The 24932-nt window shown below is 38.0% G+C and overlaps 1 protein-coding gene across 2 annotated transcripts in view; it reads right to left on the reverse strand.

The window, feature by feature from the left end:
• Nucleotides 1-24932, reverse strand: part of EML6 (EMAP like 6) — a 319300-nt gene that overhangs the window by 162155 nt on the left and 132213 nt on the right. For both annotated transcript variants that reach the window (XM_060027575.1, XM_060027574.1), the window contains exons 2-6: nt 22842-23001; nt 19243-19341; nt 9913-9981; nt 4690-4875; nt 202-337 (exon numbers count right to left, since the gene is read on the reverse strand). In XM_060027575.1, coding sequence (XP_059883558.1) covers nt 202-337; nt 4690-4875; nt 9913-9981; nt 19243-19341; nt 22842-23001 — 650 coding nt within the window. The remainder of the gene's footprint in view (nt 1-201; nt 338-4689; nt 4876-9912; nt 9982-19242; nt 19342-22841; nt 23002-24932) is intronic.

The raw sequence follows: 24932 nt of genomic DNA on the forward strand, positions 1-24932 counted from the left end.
TAGATACCCTTGTGCAAATTAGGAAAAAGGGGTATTCACTTACATTCAACATACTTTTAATCTTGTATCCATTACATTTATGTAAACTACCTTAAATCCTTCATGGTAGAAGATGGGGTAAGAGAAACAAATATAGAAACAGACTTTCACACTGTATTTAACACATTAAGATCTATGGATAAGTATTAATACATGTGTTACCTTTATATCCTTGTTCTGTCTCCCTGAGATCAATTTTGGTTATTGGTTTGAAATCAGTATCCCATAATCGTATACACCCATCTCGTCCACCAGTGGCAAAGCCTTCTTCGCAAGCATACATGCTGAAGATTCCAGCCTGTTGATTAAGGCAGATAATACTCAATGCTGCAATCGTTCTAAACAGTCATTATAGCTGGATCTTGATGATAAAAATACAAAACAAAGCAAAAATAAAACAAAAAACAAATCTCTTGCTCTCTATTGAAATCCTGGCAATGCAAGTAGCCATTTTAGCTAGATTAAAAATTCATAATATCACTAAAGCAAACTAGTTCAAGTGCTCCTTTGCCACGATTAAACTAATAACAGGCTGTAAAAAAAATTCAGGAATTCCTTGGCTAAAGCAAATATAAAAATCATAAATTTCTTTCTGTGACAGCTAATCATTATAAAGACAATGGTGGCGGTGTTTCACATAAATTCCTTTTAAAACAAGTAAAGATATGCGGGCTAGGAACACAAACACTTCTATAGGGACGATGGTGACAGAAATGCATCCCAATGAGCTCAAGCACGCACCATCTGAGCCTAAATGGAAGCATAAATTACACTTGTGTTAGCTTGTTAAGCATTATTTGAAGACGCTTTTCACCTCTGACGTGGTTTCACAACTTAAAGATGCTTTTCCATGGAAAATGTGTTACAAGAGTATAATGTTGACATAATATCCAGTGTAAAGAGAAATTAGGTTACTAACGCAGCTGTTTTTATGAATGAGGACCAATACTGACCTTTTGTTTCAAGAGCTGTTTCATAATTAGCAAAGCCAAGAAAACTGGTCTTCAACATACAAGACAGTGAAAGTTCTAAAATTTCATAGCTCTTTTGCTAAGAGTTGCTGAAACTTTTCTTCAGGTTCACAGGGCAAAAAGCTAAAGGTCTGTTGAGTTTCTGATAACATTTTACCAAATTTCCATTTATTACAACAGGCTTTACCTTTCACATCATCTCCCCATTCTTCTGGTCATTTCTACTTTATCATCTATAGACACAGCAATATAACTATTTTAATATATGTCAGAATTCAGCAGAGTGCTCAGAGTCAAGTTTGTCCTTGTTCTTACAGAGCAGACCATCAAAAGAATTTATCAGTGGTTTTTGTTTGCATTTTAAGAAATTGTGATGTGGACATGGAGGTGACGCTCTCTCACTCAGATGAGGAAAATCTACCTTATTAACCACTATAAAAATAACAGCTGTCTCCATCCTTGCTATTCAACATATAGGCCACAGGCCAGCAGCAGTAATGTCATCCCAGACACACTGAGTAACAGTCTGCATTTTTTTAACATCTTTATTGGAGTATAATTGATTTATACTGTTCTATTAGTTTCTGCTGTACAAAAAAGTAAAGCAGCTATACGTATACATATATCACCACCTCTCCTCCCTCTTGCGTCTCCCTCTCACCCTCCCTATCCCAACCCTCTAGCTGGTCACAAAGCACCAAGCTGATCTCCCTGTGCTATGTGGCTGTTTCCCACTAGCTATCTATTTTGCAGTTGGTAGTGTATATATATCAGTGCTGTCTAACTTCGTCCCAGCCTACCCTTACCCCTTCCCCGTGTCCTTAAGACCACTCTCTATGTCTGAGTCTTTATGCCTGTCCTGCTCCTAGGTTCTTCATAACTTTTTTTTTTAGATTCCATATATATGTGTTAGCATACGGTATTTGTTTTTCTCTTTGACTTACTTCACTCTGTATGACAGACTCTAGGTCCATCCACCTCACTATAAATAATTCAATTTTGTTTCTTTTTATGGCTGAGTAAAATTCCATTGTATGTATGTGCCACATCTTCTTTGTTCATTCAACTGTTGATGGACACTTAGGTTGCTTCCATGTCCTGGCTATTGTAAATAGTGCTGCAATGAACATTGTGGTACATGACTCTTTTTGAATTATGGTTTTCTCAGGGTATATGCCCAGTAGTGGGATTGCTGGGTCATATGGTAATTCTGTTTTTAGTTTTTTAAGGAACCTCCATACTGTTCTCCATTGTGGCTGTATCAATTTATATTCCCACCAACAGTGCAAGAGGGTTTCCTTTTCTCCACACTCTCTCCAAGATTTATTGTTTGTAGATTTTTTGATGATGGCCATTCTGGCCAGTGTGAGGTAATACCTCATTGTACTTTTAATTTGCATTTCTCTAATGATTAGTGATGTTGAGCATCCTTTCATGTGTTTGTTGGCAATCTGTATATCTTCTCTGGAGAAATGTCGATTTAGGTCTTCTGCCCATTTTTGGACTGGGTTGTTTGTTTTTTTGATATTGAGCTGCATGAGCTGCTTGTATATTCTGGAGATTAATCCTTTGTCAGTTGCTTCGTTTACAAATATTTTTGCCCATTATAAGGGTTGTCTTTTCGTCTTGTTTATGGTTTCCTTTGCTGTGCAAAAGCTTTGAAGTTTCATTAGGTCCCATTTGTTTATTTTTGTTTTTATTTCCATTTCTCTAGGAGGTGGGTCAAAAAGGATCTTGCTGTGATTTATGTCATAGAGTATTCTGCCTATATTTTCCTCTAAGAGTTTTATAGTGTCTGGCCTTACGATCAGGTCTTTAATCCATTATAATTTTGTGTATGGTGTTAGGGAGTATTCTAATTTCATTCTTTTACATGTAGCCATCCAGTTGTCCCAGCACCACTTACTGAAGAGGCTGTCTTTTCTCCATTGTATATTCTTGCCTCCTTTATCAAAGATAAGGTGGCCATATGTATGTGGGTTTATCTCTGGCCTTTCTATTCTGTTCCATTGATCTATATTTCTGTTTTTGTGCCAGTATCATACTGTCTTCATTATTGTAGCTTTGTAGTATAGTCTGAAGTCAGGAAGTCTGATTCCTCCAGCTCCATTTTTCTTTCTCAAGATTGCTTTGGCTATTTGCAATCTTTTGTGTTTCCATACAAATTGTGAAATTTTTTGTTCTAGTTCTATGAAAAATGCCAGTGGTAGTTTGATAGGGATGGCATTGAATCTGCAGATTGCTTTGGGTAGTATAGTCATTTTCACAATGATTCTTCCAATCCAAGAACATGGTATATCTCTCCATCTGTCTGTATCATCTTTAATTTCTTTCATCAGTGTCTTATACTTTTCTGCATACAGGTCTTTGTCTCTGTAGGTAGGTTTATTCCTAGGTATTTTATTCTTTTTGTTGCAGTGGTAAATGGGAGGGTTTCCTTAATTTATCTTTCAGATTTTTCATCATTAGTGTATAGGAATGCAAGAGATTTCTGTGCATTGATTTTGTATCCTGCTACTTTACCAAGTTCATTGATTAGCTCTAGTAGTTTTCTGGTAGCATCTTTAGGATTCCCTATGTATAGTATCATGTCATCTGCAAATAGTGACAGTTTTACTTCTTCTTTTCTGATTTGGGTTCCTTTTCTTGCTTTTTCTTCTCTGACCACATTGGCTAAATCTTCCAAAACTATGTTTTATAATAGTCCTGAGAGTGGGCAACCTTGTCTTTTTCCTGATCTTAGTGGAAATGGTTTCAGTTTTTCACCATTGAGAATGATGTTGGCTGTGGGTTTGTCATATATGGCCTTTATTATGTTGAGGTAAGTTTCCTCTATGCGCACTGTCTGGAGAGTTTTTATCATAAATGGGTACTGAATTTTGTTGAAAGCTTTTTCTGCATCTATTGAGATGATCATGTGGTTTTTCTCCTTCAATTTGTTAATATGATTTATCACATTGATGGATTTGTGTATAATGAAGAATCCTTGCATTCCTGGGATAAACCCCACTTGATCATGGTGTATGATCCTTTTAATGTGCTATTGGATTCTGTTTGCTAGTATTTTGCTGAGGATTTTTGCATCTATGTTCATCAGTGATACTGACAACCTGCTTTTTAACAAGATCTCCAGGAGATTCATAGGCACATTAACGTTTAAGAAATGCTGGTTGGGCTTCCCTGGTGGTGCAGTGGTTGAGAGTCCGCCTGCCGATGTAGGGGATATGGGTTCGTGCCCCGGTCCGGGAAGATCCCACATGCCACGGAGCGGCTGGGCCCGTGAGCCATGGCCGCTGAGCCTGTGCGTCCAGAGCCTGTGCTCCGCAACAGGAGAGGCCACAACAGTGAGAGGCCCGTGTACCGCAAAAAAAAAAAGAAATGCTGGTTTAGAAGATGAAACTGACGATGAAATACTTCTAGTTTCTGTCAAGCTGGTACTGCTGAATTACAACACTAATCAGTCAATCGATAATTGAGACGAAAGCTAATTAAGTTATTAAGCTTTTGAAATATTAATTTCTTCCAGGTGAACAAAAATAAATAGGGAAATCCTTCATGAATGTTTAGTGAGTGTTCAGCAGAACTGGCTGATCTTAAAGCAACAGGGCAAAAATACAGAGATTTGTGACTTTTACTTATTTAATAAGTCATTCCCAAACTTCTATACGGAAATACTTACACTATGTGCTCCTTGAATGGTGCGGACTAAATTGAGCCCTTTCCAGACATAGATGTCGCCATTTAAAGCACCAGAGTAGGTGATGTCTTCTTTGGCACATGCAAGGCAAAGGATGGTCTGAAGATCCCCTGTTTTGCCAAATATCCCTCTTTTTGCAGTCAGGGCATTTCCACATAGTGTCCAAAACTAGAAAATAAGTGATAAAATAAATAGATCCAAAAAAAAGAGTATTCTGATGCATCTCATTATTGGTATTTATTTGCTAATGTTTCAATACATTTTACATAATTTACTATAGGTGCACTAGATACACATAATTTAACTTGTTTTGTTATAACGGCAGAGAACTGCAAAACATTTTAGCCAACTACTAGCAGTAAAAAAAAAAACTTATAACAATATTTTTTAAACTCTCAAAGTTCCTACATTCCAAAACTTTGCTAAATGTTTAATGTTCATTTTTTTGTTTAATTTCTTGTCAAGTTATAGCACTAGTATAGGTTCACTGTAGAGAAGTTTAGAAACAGAGAAAAGTGAAAAGAGGAAAATTGGAATTATTCACAACCTCCTGTTAACATGTTGATATATCTTCTAGGTGTTTTTGTTGCACGTATATATATATGCATTTAGAAATAATTTCTAACTAAAAATTACATAAATCTTCACTGTAGAAACATTACTCAGAAATGTTTCTAAATATAGGTTATATTTCATATAGCCAAATAACTGACTAGGCTTTTCAGTTTTAGTTGCATAATTTATTATGAGGGAGACTATAAGCATAAAGGTTGAGCTGCTTTATAGATAGCAGCAGGGAGACTCCCATGGTTATGTAGAAATTAAGTATTTCACTCTGACATATTTTCTTTCAGTATGTGAACTGGTATAATTTTACTGCCATGTACGTAGCCTCTCACAATTTATAAAGGCTCTTTACATGTGTTTAGTTATTTGATCTTCATAATACCCTTACGAATAGGCTAAGGCAGATATTATTATTACACCCATTTGGAAAGGAGAGAAAGAAGGCATAAGTGACTTGCCAAAGGTTCATCAGGGGTTATACATGAGAAAGTATTGAAATATTTGCCTTGAGAACTTTAAATCCAATGAAGAAGATACATATAAAACAAAAAAAGATCATTTGAAGGCAGCATATTCAGACTGCATACAAGTGGTAAGGAAATTTGAAGATAGAGAACCATGTTGAATTAACTGGAATGAACAAGAATAGGATTTGGGTCATTGGTGAGGAAGAAACTGCATCGTGGTTTAGGAGAGCAGGGTTAGGTGAATCCAAGTGACAGGAAATGTGTGCGGAAAAATTAGTGACAACCCTAATATCCTGTGCCTGCAGGAGAGGAAAAATGACGGTCCTCCCAGAGTGGCTGGGTACTCGAGGAAGCAGTTCTAGATGGGTGCACCCCTCAGGAGGGCCAGGACTCAGGCAGCTGTGGAGGTGGTGGCCCTTGGGGAGAATGAGAGAAAGATGTGCCATCATCTGAGACTATACAAGATTCTTCTCTCATTAAGTATCAACTCTGGTGATTTGCTTCTTTGGCTATTACTGATTTTACAAAAAGGCACTAAAGTATACATCAAAAGAATAAGAACAATCTGGGGAAGGATAGTTAGGTATATGCCTTGGGAAAACATTTAAGTATTAACTTTGAACCTGAACAAACTATGAGACATAAACAACTACTGGTTGTACCTACATGCCAAAGAACTTGCTGTTACACGGTGATGCTTAAGGCAGACATTTATCCTTCTATTATCTCCCCATGCATGAAAATTAAAGGAAGCGTAACTATTTGGTAATTATTATCCCTTTAACTTGGGATGTGTACTTTGGCCAGAGTTGTTGAAATATTTCTAGATGGACAACCACAAAAAAGAGAGACTTATCCCTACACAAAGATTTTTTCTGATGAAATCACCCAGTCAGATGGCATAATGTCAACATGAAACATTCCAGATAATCAGATGATTCTCTAAAAAGGCATATATAGCTGTAATGACAGGATAGGCATGAGAATTTCTGCAGAAAATGGCAAATCTGAGACATTATCTCTTCTTGAGAAGCACTTCATGTTTGGAAAACAGTGACAGATTAGGGTAGCAACACACCATTAACTCCACATCAAATGAAAGCACATTGTTTATCTTCTCCAATCTCCATTCACAGATTGTAATGCAAATTCTGTTAGAACTGGCAGGTACTTGGGAGCTCATCTGACCCTAAGTAATCCCTGAGGTCCCTTCTGTCTGCGACTAAAGAATGGAGAAAGAACAATAACAGCCAACAAACCTGGTAGGCTCATTTCCTGTAAAACCAAGCAAGCAGAAAATGCTCAACTGCTACTGTTTTTCAAGCATTCATTTCAGATAATCATAATTTGCCTGTTTGCCAAACACTGGGGATTGTAAAATGAGAAAGAATTTTACCCTAGCTACAAAAATTTCACGTAAAAATATTTTCTTGGGGGCTTCCCTGGTGGCGCAGTGGTTGAGAGTCCGCCTGCCGATGCAGGGGATACGGGTTCGTGCCCTGGTCCGGGAAGATCCCACATGCCGCGGAGCTGCTGGGCCCGTGAGCCATGGCCGCATCCGGAGCGTGTGCTCCGCGACAGGAGAGGCCACAACAGTGAGGCGCCCGCGTATCGCAAAAAAAAAAAAAAAAAAATTTTCTTGGAGTGCATTAGAGATTCTGCATTCACTTTGTGACTGGAATGATTCGTTTGATGTTAGGCGGCTTTGGGGAAAAAAGGTGGGGGTCCTGGAATTGCATGTAGAAAATACAGATAGTGAAAATAATTTGTTAAAGCCTGCTGAAATTTGTTGTGGATTTCCTTCTAAACAAAATTAATAAAGAATAAAGAATGACATAATTAATAAAAAATCTGCATTTGCAGATTCTTCCATTTGAGGTAAAAATGCTTGTTTTTGCTTAGAAAAAATGCCTAGGTCTGCCAAAACACAATTAACAAATTTAACAGGACAAACAGCTCTTAGTGTTTTCAAATGAGGTTCCAGGGTTCTATCTGTCTCTGCTTTTAGAATCAACTGATTAAAGGAGTTAACCAAAGATGGAAAGAAACAGGGAAACTGGACGAATCTATCAATTAAAGCAGTTAATCTATTATCTCTGATAATCTGGTTTGGGGGTGGGGACTTAAGCCAAGATAGATCATTAAAGAAATAATTGCTAAGAGAAAAGAGCTTGTCAAAGGGAGCCAGAAACGGAGTTTAAATCTTATCTGTGCCACTATTTTTGTAGACCTAGGAAATGGGAAAAGAAATTAATATTATTGTGCCCCTACTGGTTCCATACACTGTTTAATGTAACTCTTAAATTCAGGAGGTAGTTATCCCCACCCCCCCTTTTTATCCTGTCTTTTTTGTTTTTGTTTTTTTGGGAAAGAAAGAAATTCAGTCTCGGAGATAAAATAGCTTTCCCAGAATCAAGTAGAGGGAGACAGAACCAGGATTCAAAGTCAAACAACATCCTAGGTCTTGGCTTCCTCACTGTGGAATATGCAAGTTGGCTGAAGGCTCCCTGGTCAGGGTGCCAGACTTCCAGAGAGCCACCATGGAATAATGGAATCCGGCTCATCTTGAGCTCATGTATTTCTTTGCTTGTGGCTGAAATAACAACTCAGTGCCTCTTCCATATGTTATGATCAGAAACTCATGCTAGCAGATATATATTATATCCTTGGTTAATTAAAAACTGTTAAGGGAATTAAGATGTAATGGCTACCATGTATTTCATGGCCAAAATTTTTCAAAATATTTGTTCCCTTGGAAAGACAACTAAGATGTTCTTTGGTGATGAAAAAGTTGATAATCTGTGAACATGTTAATGGGCCAAGGACCCTTCTGCTCCCCAGACCTATGATTCGATGGGTGACCAGTCCCTGCCTATTAACTCCTGACTGAAGGGCAACCCCTTCCCTGGGTTCTGCTGCCTTCCAAGCCCACCCTACCAAACTCACCTATCCATTAAGGCTCAGCTCAAATAGCATCCCTTCCTGAACCACTTAACATTCCTCTAACCAGTTGGGATCTCTCTGTTATCCCTAGAGAATTTTGGTTTTGCCACTCTTACAGAATGTTCTATTTCAATGTTTTAATTGCTCAGTTTTAAGCAAACTGAAAATCGGGTCAGTTTTTATTCTATCACATGGTACAAACTCAACTAATGTTTATCAAATTTAATGAGTTTTCTAGTCTTTCAGTTGGACTGTATAAATTATGAGAAAGGATTATCCAACTACTGTTGAAGCAAAAAGTGCCTTCATTTCAGCAAACATAGCCTCAGGTTAAAATCAGCTCTCTGCACAAGGATTATAAAATGTTTATGAAGCCCTAAGGACATGTGACACCTTTGAAGAGTAGAACCTATAGACTTATCTTTTTGTCTCCTGTGTTTCCATTACTTTTTTCTTATTTTGGAAGAAATGCATGTTATTGTAAAATAATTTTAAAATAATGGGAAAATTTAAAAGTCTACAGGAAGCTAGGCATTTAAAAGCCAATGGCCCAGGTAGGTTTGTACTATATATCGCTCTCCTTCTAGGTCCATCACAACATGGCATCTTTCTTCTAAAAGAACATATCAACATATCAAAAAGTTTTGACATGCAATATGTATAAACATTCACAATGAAAAAACTTAATTCACAAAATTAAAATCAGAACTGTTTTAAAACATGCAATCCGAAAAGTATTATGAGTCTTCTGTCTTTTTTATATATATTTTGCGGTACGCGGGCCTCTCACCGCCGTGGCCTCTCCCGTTGGGGAGCACAGGCTCCGGACGCGCAGGCTCAGCAGCCATGGCTCACGGGCCCAGCCGCTCCACGGCATGTGAGATCTTCCCAGACCAGGGCACGAACCCGCGTCCCCTGCATCGGCAGGCGGACTCTCAACCACGACGCCATCAGGGAAGCCCTTCTGTATAATATTTAATTAACATAAAGTTTCCTTTTCAGCTGCCTGCTGAGCACTTCGCTTGATTGTTGTTATACTGCATTTCTAAACGGGAGGCCCATCAGCTGATGTTAGTGTGCTCTGGGATCAGAGATGCAGGTAAGAAGCCTCCAAATTTAAGGGGAAAAAAGCAGTTTGAAGCAGTTTCTCAACACCAAATTATATATATAAACATCTGGAATTATTTTCATACAAGGTACCAAAATTTCTTTATAATAACTACTTTACCTTTATATGTTTCACTCCACAGCTAACCACTCTGTTCGGCTGATATGGATCCCAGGAAATATCAAAAATCTGTTTAAAAAAGATAAAAAGTTGCTCTGTTCAGCATTCATGTGTTTTTGCTTTCTTTCAGATACTGTCCAATTGCCAAGACTCTATCCTAACATTCAGAGCACAACGTTACCTACCCAAATGGAGTACTTGGCTACGGAGATGAGTCAGGAATTGCTAATACACATTTTAGCACCTTGTGTCTACTTACCTTAGTCCTGAATGAATAAGTAATAATTAACCACAATCACTGAGAACTGGTATCACATTTTTTAACTTCGTCCATCCAAGGTAAATAAACTGTGATGATTTAGGATAGTTTTTTGATCAAATTTTTGGTGGCTCTCCACAATGCTAATAACACACTTTTGAGATAGCTTTACAGTGAAAACAAAGAGAATGGCAATTGTTTAAAGTGCATATTCCCCCAGCCCATGTCAGAGATTCTGATTTAGTGGATCAGAAATTAGGTCCAGGCACATGCATTTTAAAACACAGCCCAGGAGATTCTGATGCAGGTGGTCCATGGACCACATTCTGTGAAGCTCTAATAGAAAGAAGGACCAATTGTAGCGGCAGAGACTAGACTAGAGAAAGAGGCTGCTAACCTCTCATCAAGTAGGAAGCTATTGCTCCAATCATCAGACAAAGAAGGAGGACCTTTGATTAGGCAGAAAGGAACAAGTATTGACCACAGAAACAGCTCTGAAGAAAGAACACTTGGTCTAAGGACCAAGTATGAATAAGGTCCAAGTACCCATTTTATCTATGCAAGCTCAGGCAAGTCTTAGCATCTCTAACCTTAACCTCATCATCTCTAAAATGAATGAATGACACCATCTCAGTTCTGTTGTGAGGTCAATTAAGATAATGTATGTACGATCATCTTGCAGACTACAAAGCACTGATTATACAAATTAGTGCTAGGGGCTAAGTATTTTAGCCACTAAAATAATCTTGAAAATAATCATTTGCCCATAAGTAACCAATAATAATTCATACTGTCATCAACAATAAAGAGTAAAACTGTGTGATACAAATTATGGAGTCTGGGAGAACAGTGTTCTAAAAGCAGTATTTCATTAAAACATTCTAGGCTCTTAAAATTACAGAGTTCTCACTAGATAGCACTGTACTTTTTACAATCTACTCGTAACTGGAAAGTGTACAGTTCATCAGCAAAACAACAGGAAATTCATGTATAGATCCAGTCCAATTCAACCACTTTGGAAGATAAGATATAATGGGATCACAGAACAGCAGAAACAGTAATATCCAATATGCAAGGTATGAGCAGGAAACAAGATGGTAGAGGAGAAGGACTTGAGCTCACCTCCTCTCATGAAAACGCCAAAATCACAACTAACTGCTGAACAACCACCTACAAAAAAGACTTGAACCTACCAAAAAAGATATTACACACCCAAAGACAAAAAAGAAGCCACAACAAGACAGTAGCAGGGGCACGTTCATGATATAATAAAATGCCATACCCACTGGGTGGGAGACCAAAAGCTGGAAAATAATTATATCACAGAGGTTCTCCCACAGGAGTGAGATCTGAGCCCCATGTCAGGCTCTCCAGCCTGAGGGTCTGGCATTGGGAGGAGGAGCCCCCAGAGCATTTGGCTTTGAAGGCCAGTGGGACTTGAGTGCAGGAGCTCCACACGACTGGGGGAAATAGAGACTCCACTCTTGGAGGGTGCAGACAAGGTTTCATATGCACTGGGACCCAGGGCAAAGCAGCGACTCCATAGGATCCTGGGCCAAACCTACCTGCAGGTCTTGGAGGGTCTCCTGGGGAGGCAGTGGTTGGCTGTGGCTCACTGTGGGGGCAAGGACACTGGTAGCAGAGGCCCCAGGGACCCCTTATTGGAGTGAGCTCTCCCAGATGTTGCCATTTTGGCACCGAGATCTGGCCCTACCAAACAGTTTGCAGACTCCAGTGCTGGGATACCTCAGGCCAAACAACCAGTGGTGGGGGTAGGGGGGAAACACAGCCGCACCCATCAGCAGACAGGCTGCCTAAAGTTGTCCTGAGCCAACAATCGCCTATAAATTCACCCCTTGACATGGCCCTGGACATCAAAGGGACAAGACGCAGCTCCACCCACCAGTGGGCAGGCACTAATTCCTCCTACAAGAAAGCTTCCACAAGCCCCTGGACCAACCTCACCCACCAATGGGCTGACACCAGAAGCAAGAATTACAATCCCGCAGCCTGAGAAACAGAGACCACAAACACAGAAAGTTAGACAAAATGAAATGGCAGAGAAATACATTCCAGATGAAGGAACAAGATAAAACCCCAGAAGAACAACTAAGTGAAGTAGAGATGGTCAATCTACCTGAAAAAGAAGTCAATCTACCTGAAAAAGAAGTCAATTTACCTGAAAAAGGAGGGCATGGCATGATATATTTAAAGTGATGAAAGGCAAAAACCTACAGCCTACAAGAATACTCTACCCAGCAAGGCTCTCATTCAGATTCAGTGGAGAAATCAAAAGCTTTACAAACAAGCAAAGGCTAAGAGAATTCAGCACCACCAAACCAGCTTTACAACAAATGCTAAATGAAATTCTCTAGCCGGAAAAGAAAAGGTCACAACTAGAAACAAAAAAATTACGAATGGGAAAGCTCACCGGTAAAGGCAAACAAACGTACAGTAAACGTAGGAAAACATCCACACACAAATATGATATCAAAACCAGCAACCATGAGGACAGTACAAATGCAGGATATTGGAAATGCATTTGAAATTAAGAGACCAGCAACTGAAAACAATCTTGTATATATATAGACTGCTATATCAAAACCTCATGGGAGAAATGTCTATTTAGGTCTTCTGCCCATTTTTGGATTGGGTTGTTTGATTTTTTGCTATTGAACTGCATGAGCTGATTGTAAATTTTGGAGATTAATCCTTTGTCAGTTGCTTCATTTGCAAATATTTTCTCCCATTCTAAGTGTTGTCTTTTGGTCTTCTTTATGGTTTCCTTTGCTGTGCAGAAGCTTTTAAGTTTCATTAGGTCCCATTTGTTTATTTTTATTTTTATTTCCATTTCTCTAGGAGGTGGGTCAAAAAGGATCTTGCTGTGATTTATGTCATAGAGTGTTCTGCCTATATTTTCCTCTAAGAGTTTGATAGTTTCTGGCCTCCAAAGAAGATATACAGATTGCCAACAAACACATGAAAGGATGCTCAACATCATTAATCATTACAGAAATGCAAATCAAAACTACAATGAGATATCATCTCACACCGGTCAGAATGGCCATCATCAAACAATCTAGAAACAATAAATGCTGGAGAGGGTGTGGAGAACAGGGAACACTCTTGCACTGTTCGTGGGAATGTAAATTGATACAGCCACTATGGATAACAGTATGGAGGTTCCTTAAAAAACTACAAATAGAACTACCATATGACCCAGCAATCCCACTACTGGGCATATACCCTGAGAAAACCATAATTCAAATAGAGTCATGTACCAATATGTTCATTGTAGCTCTATTTACAATAGCCAGGACATGGAAGCAACCTCAGTGTACATCAACAGATGAATGGATAAAGAAGATGTGGCACATATATACAATGGAATATTACTCAGCCATAAAAATAAATGAAATTGAGTTATTTGTAGTGAGGTGGATGGACCTAGAGTATGTCATAGAGAGTGAAGTAAGTCAGACAGAGAAAAACAAATACCGTATGCTAACACCTATATGTGTAATCTAAGAAAAAAAAAAGGTCATGAAGAACCTAGGGGTAAGATGGAAATAAAGACACAGACCTACTAGAGAATGGACTTGAGGAAATGGGGAGGGGGAAGGGTAAGCTGTGACAAAGTGAGAGAGTGGCATGGACATATATACACTACCAAATGTAAAATAGATAGCTAGTGGGAAGCAGCTGCATAGCACAGGGAGATCAGTTCGGTGGTTTGTGACCACCTAGAAGGGTGGGGTAGAGAGGGTGGGAGGGAGGGAGATGCAAGAGGGAAGAGATATGGGAACACAGGTATTGTATAACTGATTCACCTTGTTATAAAGCAGAAACTAAGACACCATTGTAAGGCAATTATACTCCAATAAAGATGTTAAAAAAAACCAAAACACCTCATGGGAACCACAAACCAAAAATCTACAATAGATACGCACACAAAAAATAAAAAGCAATGCAAACACAACACTAAAGATGGTCATCAAATCACATGAGAACAAAAGAGAAAGAGAAGGAAAAATACCTACAAAAACAAATCCAAAACAATTAACAAGATGGCAATAAGAACATACATATGGATAATTACCTTAAGGGTAAATGGATTAAATGCTCCAACCAAAAGACACATGCAGACTGAAAGTGAAGGGATGGAAATATCCCATGTAAACGGAAATCAAAAGAAAGCTGGAGTAGCAATACTCACATCAGACAAAATAGACTTTAAAGACTGTTATAAGAGACAAAGAAGGACACTACATAATGATCAAGGGATCAATCCAAGAAGAAGATATAACAATTGTAAATATATATGCACCCAACATAGGAGCACCTCAATATATAAGGCAAATGCTAACAGCAGTAAAAGCAGAAATCGACAGTAACACAGTGATAGTGGCTTTAACACCCCAGTTTACATGAATGTACATATCATCCAGACAGAAGATCAATAAGGAACCACAGGCCTTAAATGACACATTTGACCAGATGGACTTAATTGATATTTATAGAAAGCAGCAGAATAAACATTCTTCTCAAATGCACATGGAACATTCTCCAGGATAGATCACATGCTGGGCCACAAATCAAGCCTCAGTAAATTAAAAAATACTGAAATCATATCAAGTATCTTTTCTGACCACAACACTATGAGATTTGAAATCAATCTCACACACACACACACACACACACCAAAACTGTAAAAAACACAAACACATGGAGGCTAAACAATATGTTACTAAACAAACAAAGGATCACTGAAGAAATCAAAGAGGAAATAAAAGAATACCTGGAGACAAATGACAATGAAAAGATGACAATCCAAAAACTATGGGACACAGCAAAAGCAGTTCTAAGAGGGAAGTTTATAGCAATACAATCTTACTTCAGGAAACAAGAAAAATTTCAAATAAACAACTTAATCTTACACCTCAAGCAACTAGAGAAAGAACAAACAAAACCCAAAGTTAGTAGAAGGAAAGAAATCATAAAGATCAGAGCAGAAATAAATGAAAAAGAAATGAAGGAAATGATAGCAAAAATCAATGAAACTAAAAGCTGGTTCTTTGAAAAGATAAACAAAACTGACAAGCCTTAAGCCAGTCTCATCAAGAAAAAAAGGAAGAGGGCTCAAATCAATAAAATTAGAAATGAAAAAGGAGAAGTTACAACTGACACTACAGAAATACAAAGGATCATAAGAGACTACTACAAGCAACTATATGCCAATAAAATGGACAACCTAGAAGAAATGGACAAATTCTTAGAAAGGTATAGCCTTCCAAGACTGAACCAGGAAGAAATAGAAAATATGAACAGACAAATCACAAGTACTGAAATTGAAACTGTGATTAAAAATCTTCCAACAAACAGAAGTCCAGGACCAGATGGCTTCACAGGTGAATTCTATCAAACATTTAGAGAAGCCTTAACACCTATTCTACTGAAACTCTTCCAAAAAATTGCAGAGGAAGGAACCCTCCCAAATTCATTCTATGAGACCACCATCACCCTGATACAAAAAAACAGACAAAGATACCACAGAAAAAGAAAATTACAGGCCAATATCACTGATGAATATAGACACAAAAATCCTCAAAAAATAGTAGCAAAGATGAAGTGGGAGACTGGGATTGACATATATACACTACTATGTATAAAATAGATAACTGGTAAGAACCTATTGTATAGCATAGGGAACTCTACTCTGTGCTCTGTGGTGACCTAGATGGGAAAGAAGTCTGGGAGGAAGGGGATATATGTATACATATGGCTGATTCACTTTGCTGTACAGCAGAAACTAACACAACATTGTAAAGCAACTATGCTCCAATTTAAAAAAAAACCAAAGACTATGATCACCTCAGTAGATGCAGAAAAACCTTTTGACAAAATTCAACACCGGTTTATGATAAAAACTCTCCAGAAAGTGGGCATAGAGGGAAACTATTTAAGCATAATAAAGGCCATATATGACAAATCCACAGCTAACATCACTCTCAATGGTTAAAAGCTGAAAGCATTTCCTCTAAGATCAGGAACAAGACAAGGATATCCACTCTCGCCATTTTTATTCAACATAGTTTTGGAAGCCCTAGCCATGGCAATCAGAGAAGAAAAATAAAAGGAATCCAAATTGGAAAAGAAGGAAAACTGTCACTGTTTGCAGATAACATGATACTATACATAGAAAATCCTAAAGATGCTACCAGAAAACTACTAGAGCTCATCAATAAATCTGGTAAACAAAAAAGTTTTAACTTTGTATGGAAACACAAAAGACCCTGAATAGCCAAAGCCATCCTGAGAAAGAAAAACAGAGCTGGAGGAATCAGGCTCCCTAACCTCAGACTATACTACAAATCTGCAGTAATCAAAACAGTATGGTACTGGCACAAAAACAGAAATATAGATCAATAGAACAGGATAGAAAGTACAGAAATAAACCCCTGCACCTATGGTCAACTGATCTACAACAAAGGAAGCAAGAATATACAATGGAGAAAAGACAGTCTCTTCAATAAGTGGTGCTGGGAAAACTGGACAGCTACATGTAAAAGAATGAAATTAGAACACTCCCTAACACCATATGCAAAAATAAACTCAAAATGGGTTAAAGACCTAAATGTAAGACTGGATACTATAAAACTCTTAGAGGAAAACATAGGCAGAACACTCTCTGACATAAATCACAGCAAGATCTTTTGGATCCACCTCCCAGAGTAATGAAAATAAAAACAAAAATAAACAAATGGGGGCTAATGAAACTTAAAAAGCTTTTGCACAGCAAAGGAAACCAGAAACAAAACGAAAAGACAACCCACAGAATGGGAGTAAATATTTGCAAAGGAAGCAACCAACAAGGAATTAATCCCAAAATATACAAATACCTCATGCAGCTCCATATCAAAAAACAAACAAACCAAAAAAAAAAAAAAAGGGCAGAAGATCTAAACAGATATTTCTCTAAAGAAGACATACAGATGGCCAAAAAGCACATGAAAAGATGCTCAACATCACCAATTATTAAGAAATGCAAATCAAAACTACAATGAGATATCACCTCACACCAGTCAGAATGGCCATCATGAAAAATTCTACAAACAATAAATGCTAGAGAGGGTGTGGAGAAAAGGGAACCCTCCCACACTGTTGGTGGGAATGTAAATTGGTACGAAAGAATGTAAATTGGTATAACCACTATGGAGAACAGCATGGAGGTTCCTTATACAACTGAAAAATAGAACTACCATATGATCCAGCAACCCCACTTCTGGGCATATATCCAGACAAAACCATGATTCGAAATGATACATGCACTCCAATGTTCATTGCAGCACTATTTACAATAGTCAAGACATGGAAGTAACCTAAATGTCCATTAACAGAGGAATAGATAAAGAAGATGTGGTATAAGTACAATGGGATACTACTCAGCCATAAAAAAGAATGAAATAATACCATTTGCAGCAACATGGATGGACCTAGAGAGTACCATACTAAGTGATGTAAGTCAGACAGAGAAAGACAAATATCACATGATATCACTTATATGTGGAACCTAAAAAAATGATACAAGTGAACTTATTTACAAAACAGAAACAGGCTCACAGCCTTCGAAAACAAACTTATGGTTACCATAGGGGAAAGGTGGGGGGGAATAAGTTATGAGTTTGAGATTAACATATACACACTACTATATATAAAATAGATCGTCAACAAGGACCTACTATATAGCACAGGGAACTATACTCAATATTGTATAATAAACTATATTGGAAAAGAATCTGAAAAAGAATGGATATATGTATATGTACAACTGAATCACTTTGCTGTACACCTGAAATATAACACTGTAAATCAATTATACTTTAATATAAAATTAAAATTATATTAAAAATAAGTAAATAAAATTAATACATAGAGAATAAATACTGATATAATTTAATGTAGGAAAAAAACCAAATGCAAGAATCACAAATATTTTCAACCTGCTCATTAAGTACTAAGTTAATACCAATTAAATAGCAGTAAGTTAATATCAACACCTGGGGGTAAAGCCCAAGCATCACTATACTCTAAAATCTTCCCAGGATGTGTAGCCAGTGGTGGGAACCATTGCGCCAGACGGGTGCCAGGCCTCTTCCAACACTAACGTTCCATTGCTGATCACTCCTGGACTTTCTGAGGACTTAATCCTCGAATACAATTTGCCCAAATGTTCAGTAAAAGCTAAGGGGGCCCCTTAAAATGAGAATTCTCCCTAGATGAATATGCCATTCATATAAAGAAATCTTTTAGAGTTCACACCAATCAAGAGGCAGTGAATTTACATTTAATTAGGGCCTCATTCTGCATGGAGTTATACTTTGCAGAAATACAGATCAACTAGGAATCAATGTAAGACAGTATGCAAATTCATTTTTTTAAATTAGAAAATCAAGACAATAAAATAGCCAAATTATTTTAATTATTCCAGACACTTGAGAAATACATTTCTGACCAGCTAATGCACATGCCTGCTTCCTACCCCATCTTGCCAGCTATGGCTACATGGAATTATCATCTACGATCACAATGACTTCAATATGAATGGTAAGCAGACAATTTATATTCCAGTTTCTTGAATATAACAAAGAATCACACAGTTGTCATTACATTCATTTGAAATTCAAATGTATACACTTGTAAACATACCTTGTGAATATTATTTTCTAACAACTATTTCCATTCCTAAATGAATACACCTAAACAGTGCATATAATTTCAAATTCAATTCTTCTTTTATTTTATGAAGCTAAATGCCAGTATCAAAAATCTGTTTTGCCTATGAATAACAGTAACAATTTAAATAAAGCATCTGATCACCAGAAGAGATCATGCCAACAGAGCTACTAATCATAAATTAATTTTTATAAACAGTAAGATTTTAAGTTGCATATGGAAGGAGAATCTACACTTGAAAATTTTATTTTAAAAAATACTACAACTCTGAGAAGCTACATCACAGTTCCCTCACAGTAATGAAACCTGCATGGCTTGATCCAACAAGGTCTTCTTACCCGGTCGGAGTGGCCAGTGGCTGAGGCCAGAAGTTTTCCCTTCCTCCAGTCCCAAATGCAGACTGTGTTTTTGGCATCCAATCCCACAGAGGCTAAACGCTAAGAATAAGAACAATAATTTAATACCAGAAAATGATAGGAAAACTTCCTATTATCCATTCCATCTTTCGATAAATAGTTCTTATTACCTACTATGGGCTAAGTATTGAATTTCTTGTGAAAAAAATGATTTCTCAAAACCCATCTTAAATCCAAAGCTAAAGATATCACAGTAGATATTATTCCATTAGCATATACTAAAATTTCAACAACCTAAAACCTACAACCAATTTGTCCTTCTTAAACATAGGAAACATGCAAAATCTCATGAAGTCTCTGATTTATCAGTGGAAATCATAGGAACAGAACTAGAAGGCAGGATTTAAATTTTCAAATTTAAGATCTTAATACGGTTTTAAGAGCATCTAGGGTTCTGTAGTCTAAAAGCCTCACCAAACTGTTAAAATGAAAGGGTTTGACAAACACATGGAAAAGAAATCCCATAAATGAACATTATCTTCATTCTTCTTAATTTTCATAATTTCACAAACATTTGGAGTGACTACAGAAGGATACATAGTTTTAGTAAAAGTACTCTGGTACTTCATCTCCCAGTCTAAATTCATTGGATTCAGATCAGACCTTGTCCTCAAAGGGAAAAAAAATCCCACACCTGAGTATATACAAAATTAACAGGGTCAAAACACATATTAGGGACACCAAAATCAGAGCTTCTAGCAGCATAGAAACAAAACTATGTAATCAAGAGAGGTCTGGGCTGGGAGTAAGTAGATTTGGCTTCACTTTTGACTTCATGATTAGCCAGACATAAGACCTTAGAAAATTAAACTCCTTAAATTTCAGTTTTTTCAACTGTAAAATGAGTATAAAGTATTTTTTCTGTCTACAAAGTAGTACTGTTGTATGGATCAGTGAAATAATGTAAGTCGAAAGGTTTTAAAAACATCACTACCCAAGTATAACAGTATGTGAGCTTATGTATTTCACTGTGTGTGTGTACGTGCATATATATGCAATGACAGATAGCCATATATGGCTAAATACATTTAGTGTTATGCAGAGATTATTCAGGTTTCTTCACTAAAGGTAGCTTCCATTAGGAATATTCAGTATAAAAAAATATAGCTGGAGGTTTTAAAATAGGTGTTTATTGAAAGGAGGTCTTTGCTGTAATTTTCAATTGAGAGTTCCAGTAATGGAAATGATTTTAAGACATGGTTGTATTTTTATCTATATATGAAAATTTGAAGTGGGTGAATTCCATTCAGCTTATTTTTTTCTTTTCTCTTTACTTTAACAGAAAAAGCAGTTAACATAAACATGGGCACTAAAGTAAAACCCACATAAGAAATGTGAAGAAGACTGAGAAAAAGCCAAAAGAAATCTATTCTGTTCATTTGCAGTGACAGGCCCTATCGCTACCGGAAAAGCATTTCAATTGCCTTTTGATGCTTGTGAGGTGATGGTCCATTTGTCATTTTCTAAATATCGCTCGATTCCAGTGAACTCTGTCCATGGAAAAAGGCAGATCTGAAGCAATAGGCATCAACAAGCCACGAAATCCATCACAGCAAACAAATAGGAGGTTATTTTTCTCAACTGACAGTTGTGAAAGTACCATGCAGTTCATCCCTGTCTCTACCTTCAAAATGGAACCTAAAAAAATAGCTAGGATTCTAACACAAAATAAAGTGAACAAAGAACTAAAAGTTACAGCTGGATTGCCCCCTGCTACATTACATTTTTCTTGTGATTTTGATAAAGAATGTTTGCTAGAACATTGATAAAGAATGTTTGCTAGAATTTTGATAAAGAATGTTTGCTAGAAAAGCAAAATCAGATAGAGAATGTGCATGTAAGTTCACATCAAAGCATTCATTTACACTTGTACATACATATGCATCCTGACACATTCATTCAGTTTAGTCAGGAAGTCAATAACTGCAAATCTGAACACACGTTACTATCTAGCTATTTCTCTTTAGACCTGGATATACAATAGAACTTATGCATTATCCTGACTAAACTGGACAAGATTATAGAGTAGTTAAATCAAAAACATATTTACCAGGGGTCCATATATGTATTGAATCTAATTCTGGAAAGAAAAATGAATAGAATGATCACTACTCTCTCAAAATAGCAGAAAACACAAAGTAAATCTTAACTGTTTAAAAAGTGGCCCAAACCAGGTCAAGTCCTATCTGAACTACCTGCAAACTCTCAGCTTGGTCAATCTTCTATGAATAATTTCACAGGTCTTTCCACAATATGGACTTAGAGAAGTAACTCTAAAATTTACCAAAAAATAGACTGAAGGAACTAACTGGCATTAACACAAGAGTGAAAAGAGACAGAGGAAGGGCGTCCTAGGAACGTGGAGAAGGCTAGGAAGAAAAGGCATGGCCTTCGTGAGGAGGTGAATGCAGGGGGAGCCAGGAATGAGGCCTTTACACTTCCACTCCCTTCTCTTTAACATCTTTTAAAAATTGAGATAGATTTGGTATCTATAACACATTAACAAATCTGGAAGTCCACAGAAAGAGAGACACTTTGTTGGAATGGGAGACTGGGAGGGCTTCATGAAGACCTATGAAGTGTCTTGGAAGAATGAATCACTTTAAGGGGCAAACAGGGTGAGCAGGGCACTGGAGGTGAAGAGGGCAGCATGAGAAAGTGTCTGGAGGTGCCAAGGTACCTGGTCTGGTAGAGGAATCTCTCTGACTTATCCAACTTGACTGCAAGGGAATAGTGAAGAGAAGGCTAGAAAAGTTGGTCAGCCTAGAATGCCCAGCCACAAAGTGTGGACTTCATTCAGGGGGTACTCCAAGCTTCTGTTGTTTTTAAACAACGTTCTGACACTTTTTCAGTTGGTGAAATGCATTAGCAAGAAATTGACTGTGTGAAGACAGGTTACTTAAACTGTCAGGCATGACACAGATTTGGAACTTAAAGGATGGTGGCAGGGAGAATGGGAAGGAGAGAATGAATGTCAGAGTCACTGTAAAGAAACTAATAAATACACATGGATCAGTGACTGCTTGAATTGAGGTGAGCGGGTAGGGGAAAGGAGTTAGAAGTCACCTCAAGGTTAAAGAATCAAATAGAATCTTCTCAATGAATTATTAGGAGGTGATGCTATCTTCTGAAAGCAAGGGGAACCAAGGAGATACTCAGGGCTTGAGGTCAGTGAAAAAGGTTCAGTCCAACCCTCATTCCAAATAGGAAGCTAACAATGGAAGACAAAGTAGAATCACTGAGTCACTATGAACCCAATCAACATGAAGTTCACAACTTCCTTTCTGGGGGCTTTTTAACCTAATAGTGAGACTGGGGGAACCAAAACTAGGTCCTATCCAGAGCTGGATCTCAGTACCATGAGTGTGGAAAAGGACCAAACATATGAGGATTCTAAGAGGCTGACAAGGGGAGATAGGGAGGGCTGATAGACCTTCTGAGCCTATACGCTATGTGCATTATAATTCTAGGTGACTTGTGAGAAGTCATTAAAGAAAAAGAAAATGCAAAAAGATACATACCTGTCCATCCGAGTCGAAAGCCAGGCAGGCGACTCCATGTGTATGGACATCTTTCAGAATAGACACAGTCTGGACATTATAGGAGTCCCATATACATATATATGGCTCCTTCCCAACTTGGCCAGTTGCAACAAGGGTTTTATCTGGGTGTAAGGCAAGGCTGAAAAAGAAAAAGGCCTCTTTCACATCTTCCTATTGAACAAAGTTAAGAAAAACATTGATCATCTTTTATCCACATTGCTCATTTTAATCATCTAACAAGATAATCCCAAGAGAAAGAGTCCAAACTGTCGCCCAAGTAATGAATTGGCTGATTGGTCTAATAGAAACATTCAACTTTGGCAAAGAGAGGCTTAGCACAGTTTAACAATAATTTCATCTCATCTTACCCGCTTGGTAACCTTGAAAATCAGACAACTGTTATAATTCTGTGATTCTATGTTCTATCATTGCCTTATGTTATGGTATTTACTTACTGATTTTGAAAATATTACTTAGCTTTCAAATTAACTTTTGACTTTAAATTGGGAAAAAAAATGCTGTTGCCAGGAGAAAGCGTACTTCTCAGAATTAATTAAACCTGCTTGCAGAAGCTCTGGATACCATCCTCATTAGGATTTCAAAGCATGGAGGGGGGTTTCAGAGTCAAGTGCTGTTTCTGTATCTGCTGCCATAGATTATGTATTTTAAATGAAAATTTCTATTTTACACAAATCACTGTGACACTAAGAGAACCACAAATTACTATGCCTGTGGTTTGTGTAGAATTTTTCCTACAACTGTAGTGCAATCAAAATAAAACTGTCAAATGCCAACTAGAATTTCAAGGAATCTGTAGCAGTTAAGAGGGAGAAATGTAATCATTATTACTCCTAGATGAGAAATCACTCGAACGTTTTAAATTCGTTGTGTAAAGGAGTTGTGCCTTTCTAAAAACAGGTGTTGGGAATTAAACGAAAGACCTATATAAAAAACTAGCAGATGACTGTTTACACAATAAACAAAAGTAGAACTTTTTTCCTTTTCAATTTCAGCATCTGTTTACAGTTAACAGAAGCAGAATTGTTTTTTCCTTTTCAATTTTCAGCTTGATTTTGATAAGAACATATGCTCTGGAATCAGAGCATTTGGATTTACACCTGGATTTGCACATTGGCTGCCCCTCAATACCTCTAGTTCCTTGGACATATTACTTGATCTCTTTTGCCCTCAGGTTCCTCATCTATGAAATGAAGATAACATATGAAAATAGATGATATAATGAATACAGAGCAGTTAGCACAGAGTAAGCACTCAAGTTTCATTATCATCATTATTTGTGTAACTGGCAACAGACAGATACAACCAACATAGGCATGGCTCTGTTGATACGGGTGTTCCTTTTAGAAACAAACTACTTTCTGCTTCTCCCCCCGCCCCCAATTCTGCAACCACCAAGCCCCACAGTCTGTTCTGGTGTCTCTCATCCCACTGTGCTCACTTCCTGGGTCTCCCACCAAACCTAGTACCATCTTTTGCACAGGACCCCGAGTGCTGGCTCCCTTTCCTTACCGTCGGTGCTCCCAGGCCCTTGTACCCTGGCGCCGGGGTGCAGCTGGCCTTCCCAGGAGCTCCCAGTGCCCCCATCCACAGGTCTTCAGTCCCCGTGATGCCTCCTAAGCTGGAGGTCGGCTCCATTTGCACTCTCCCTACGAGGCTGGATGCTTCATCGAGTTTTGGTTTTTCCTTTTTCTTTGTAAGCAAAAAGGGTGGAGTTGGAGCTGCCTGGAGGGTGAGCTTTGTGGTTTTGGCTGCAGAGTGGGGGGAGGGTGAGTGTGGGTCCAGATGGAGGGGGAGGAAGAGGATGGATTGGGAGCGTTGACCTTCGGGGCGTCTCACAGGAATCAGGCGCAGGCACTTCTGCCGCCACCGCCCTTCCAAGAAACAGCCCCATCTCACGAGATCTCGGGAGTTCTGCGGAGGCGGAGGCTTCCTGGCATGAGAGACACCTGCGTGCTCCAGGTGCCAGTGAGGACGCTCCAGTCAGAAAGGAGTTTGGCTCACACCACCAATCAAGCAAATTTCAATCTGCCTCACCTGCCCTCCCCCCAC

This window comes from Delphinus delphis, chromosome 12, assembly GCF_949987515.2.
Source record: "Delphinus delphis chromosome 12, mDelDel1.2, whole genome shotgun sequence".
Classification (NCBI taxonomy): Eukaryota; Metazoa; Chordata; class Mammalia; order Artiodactyla; family Delphinidae; genus Delphinus; species Delphinus delphis.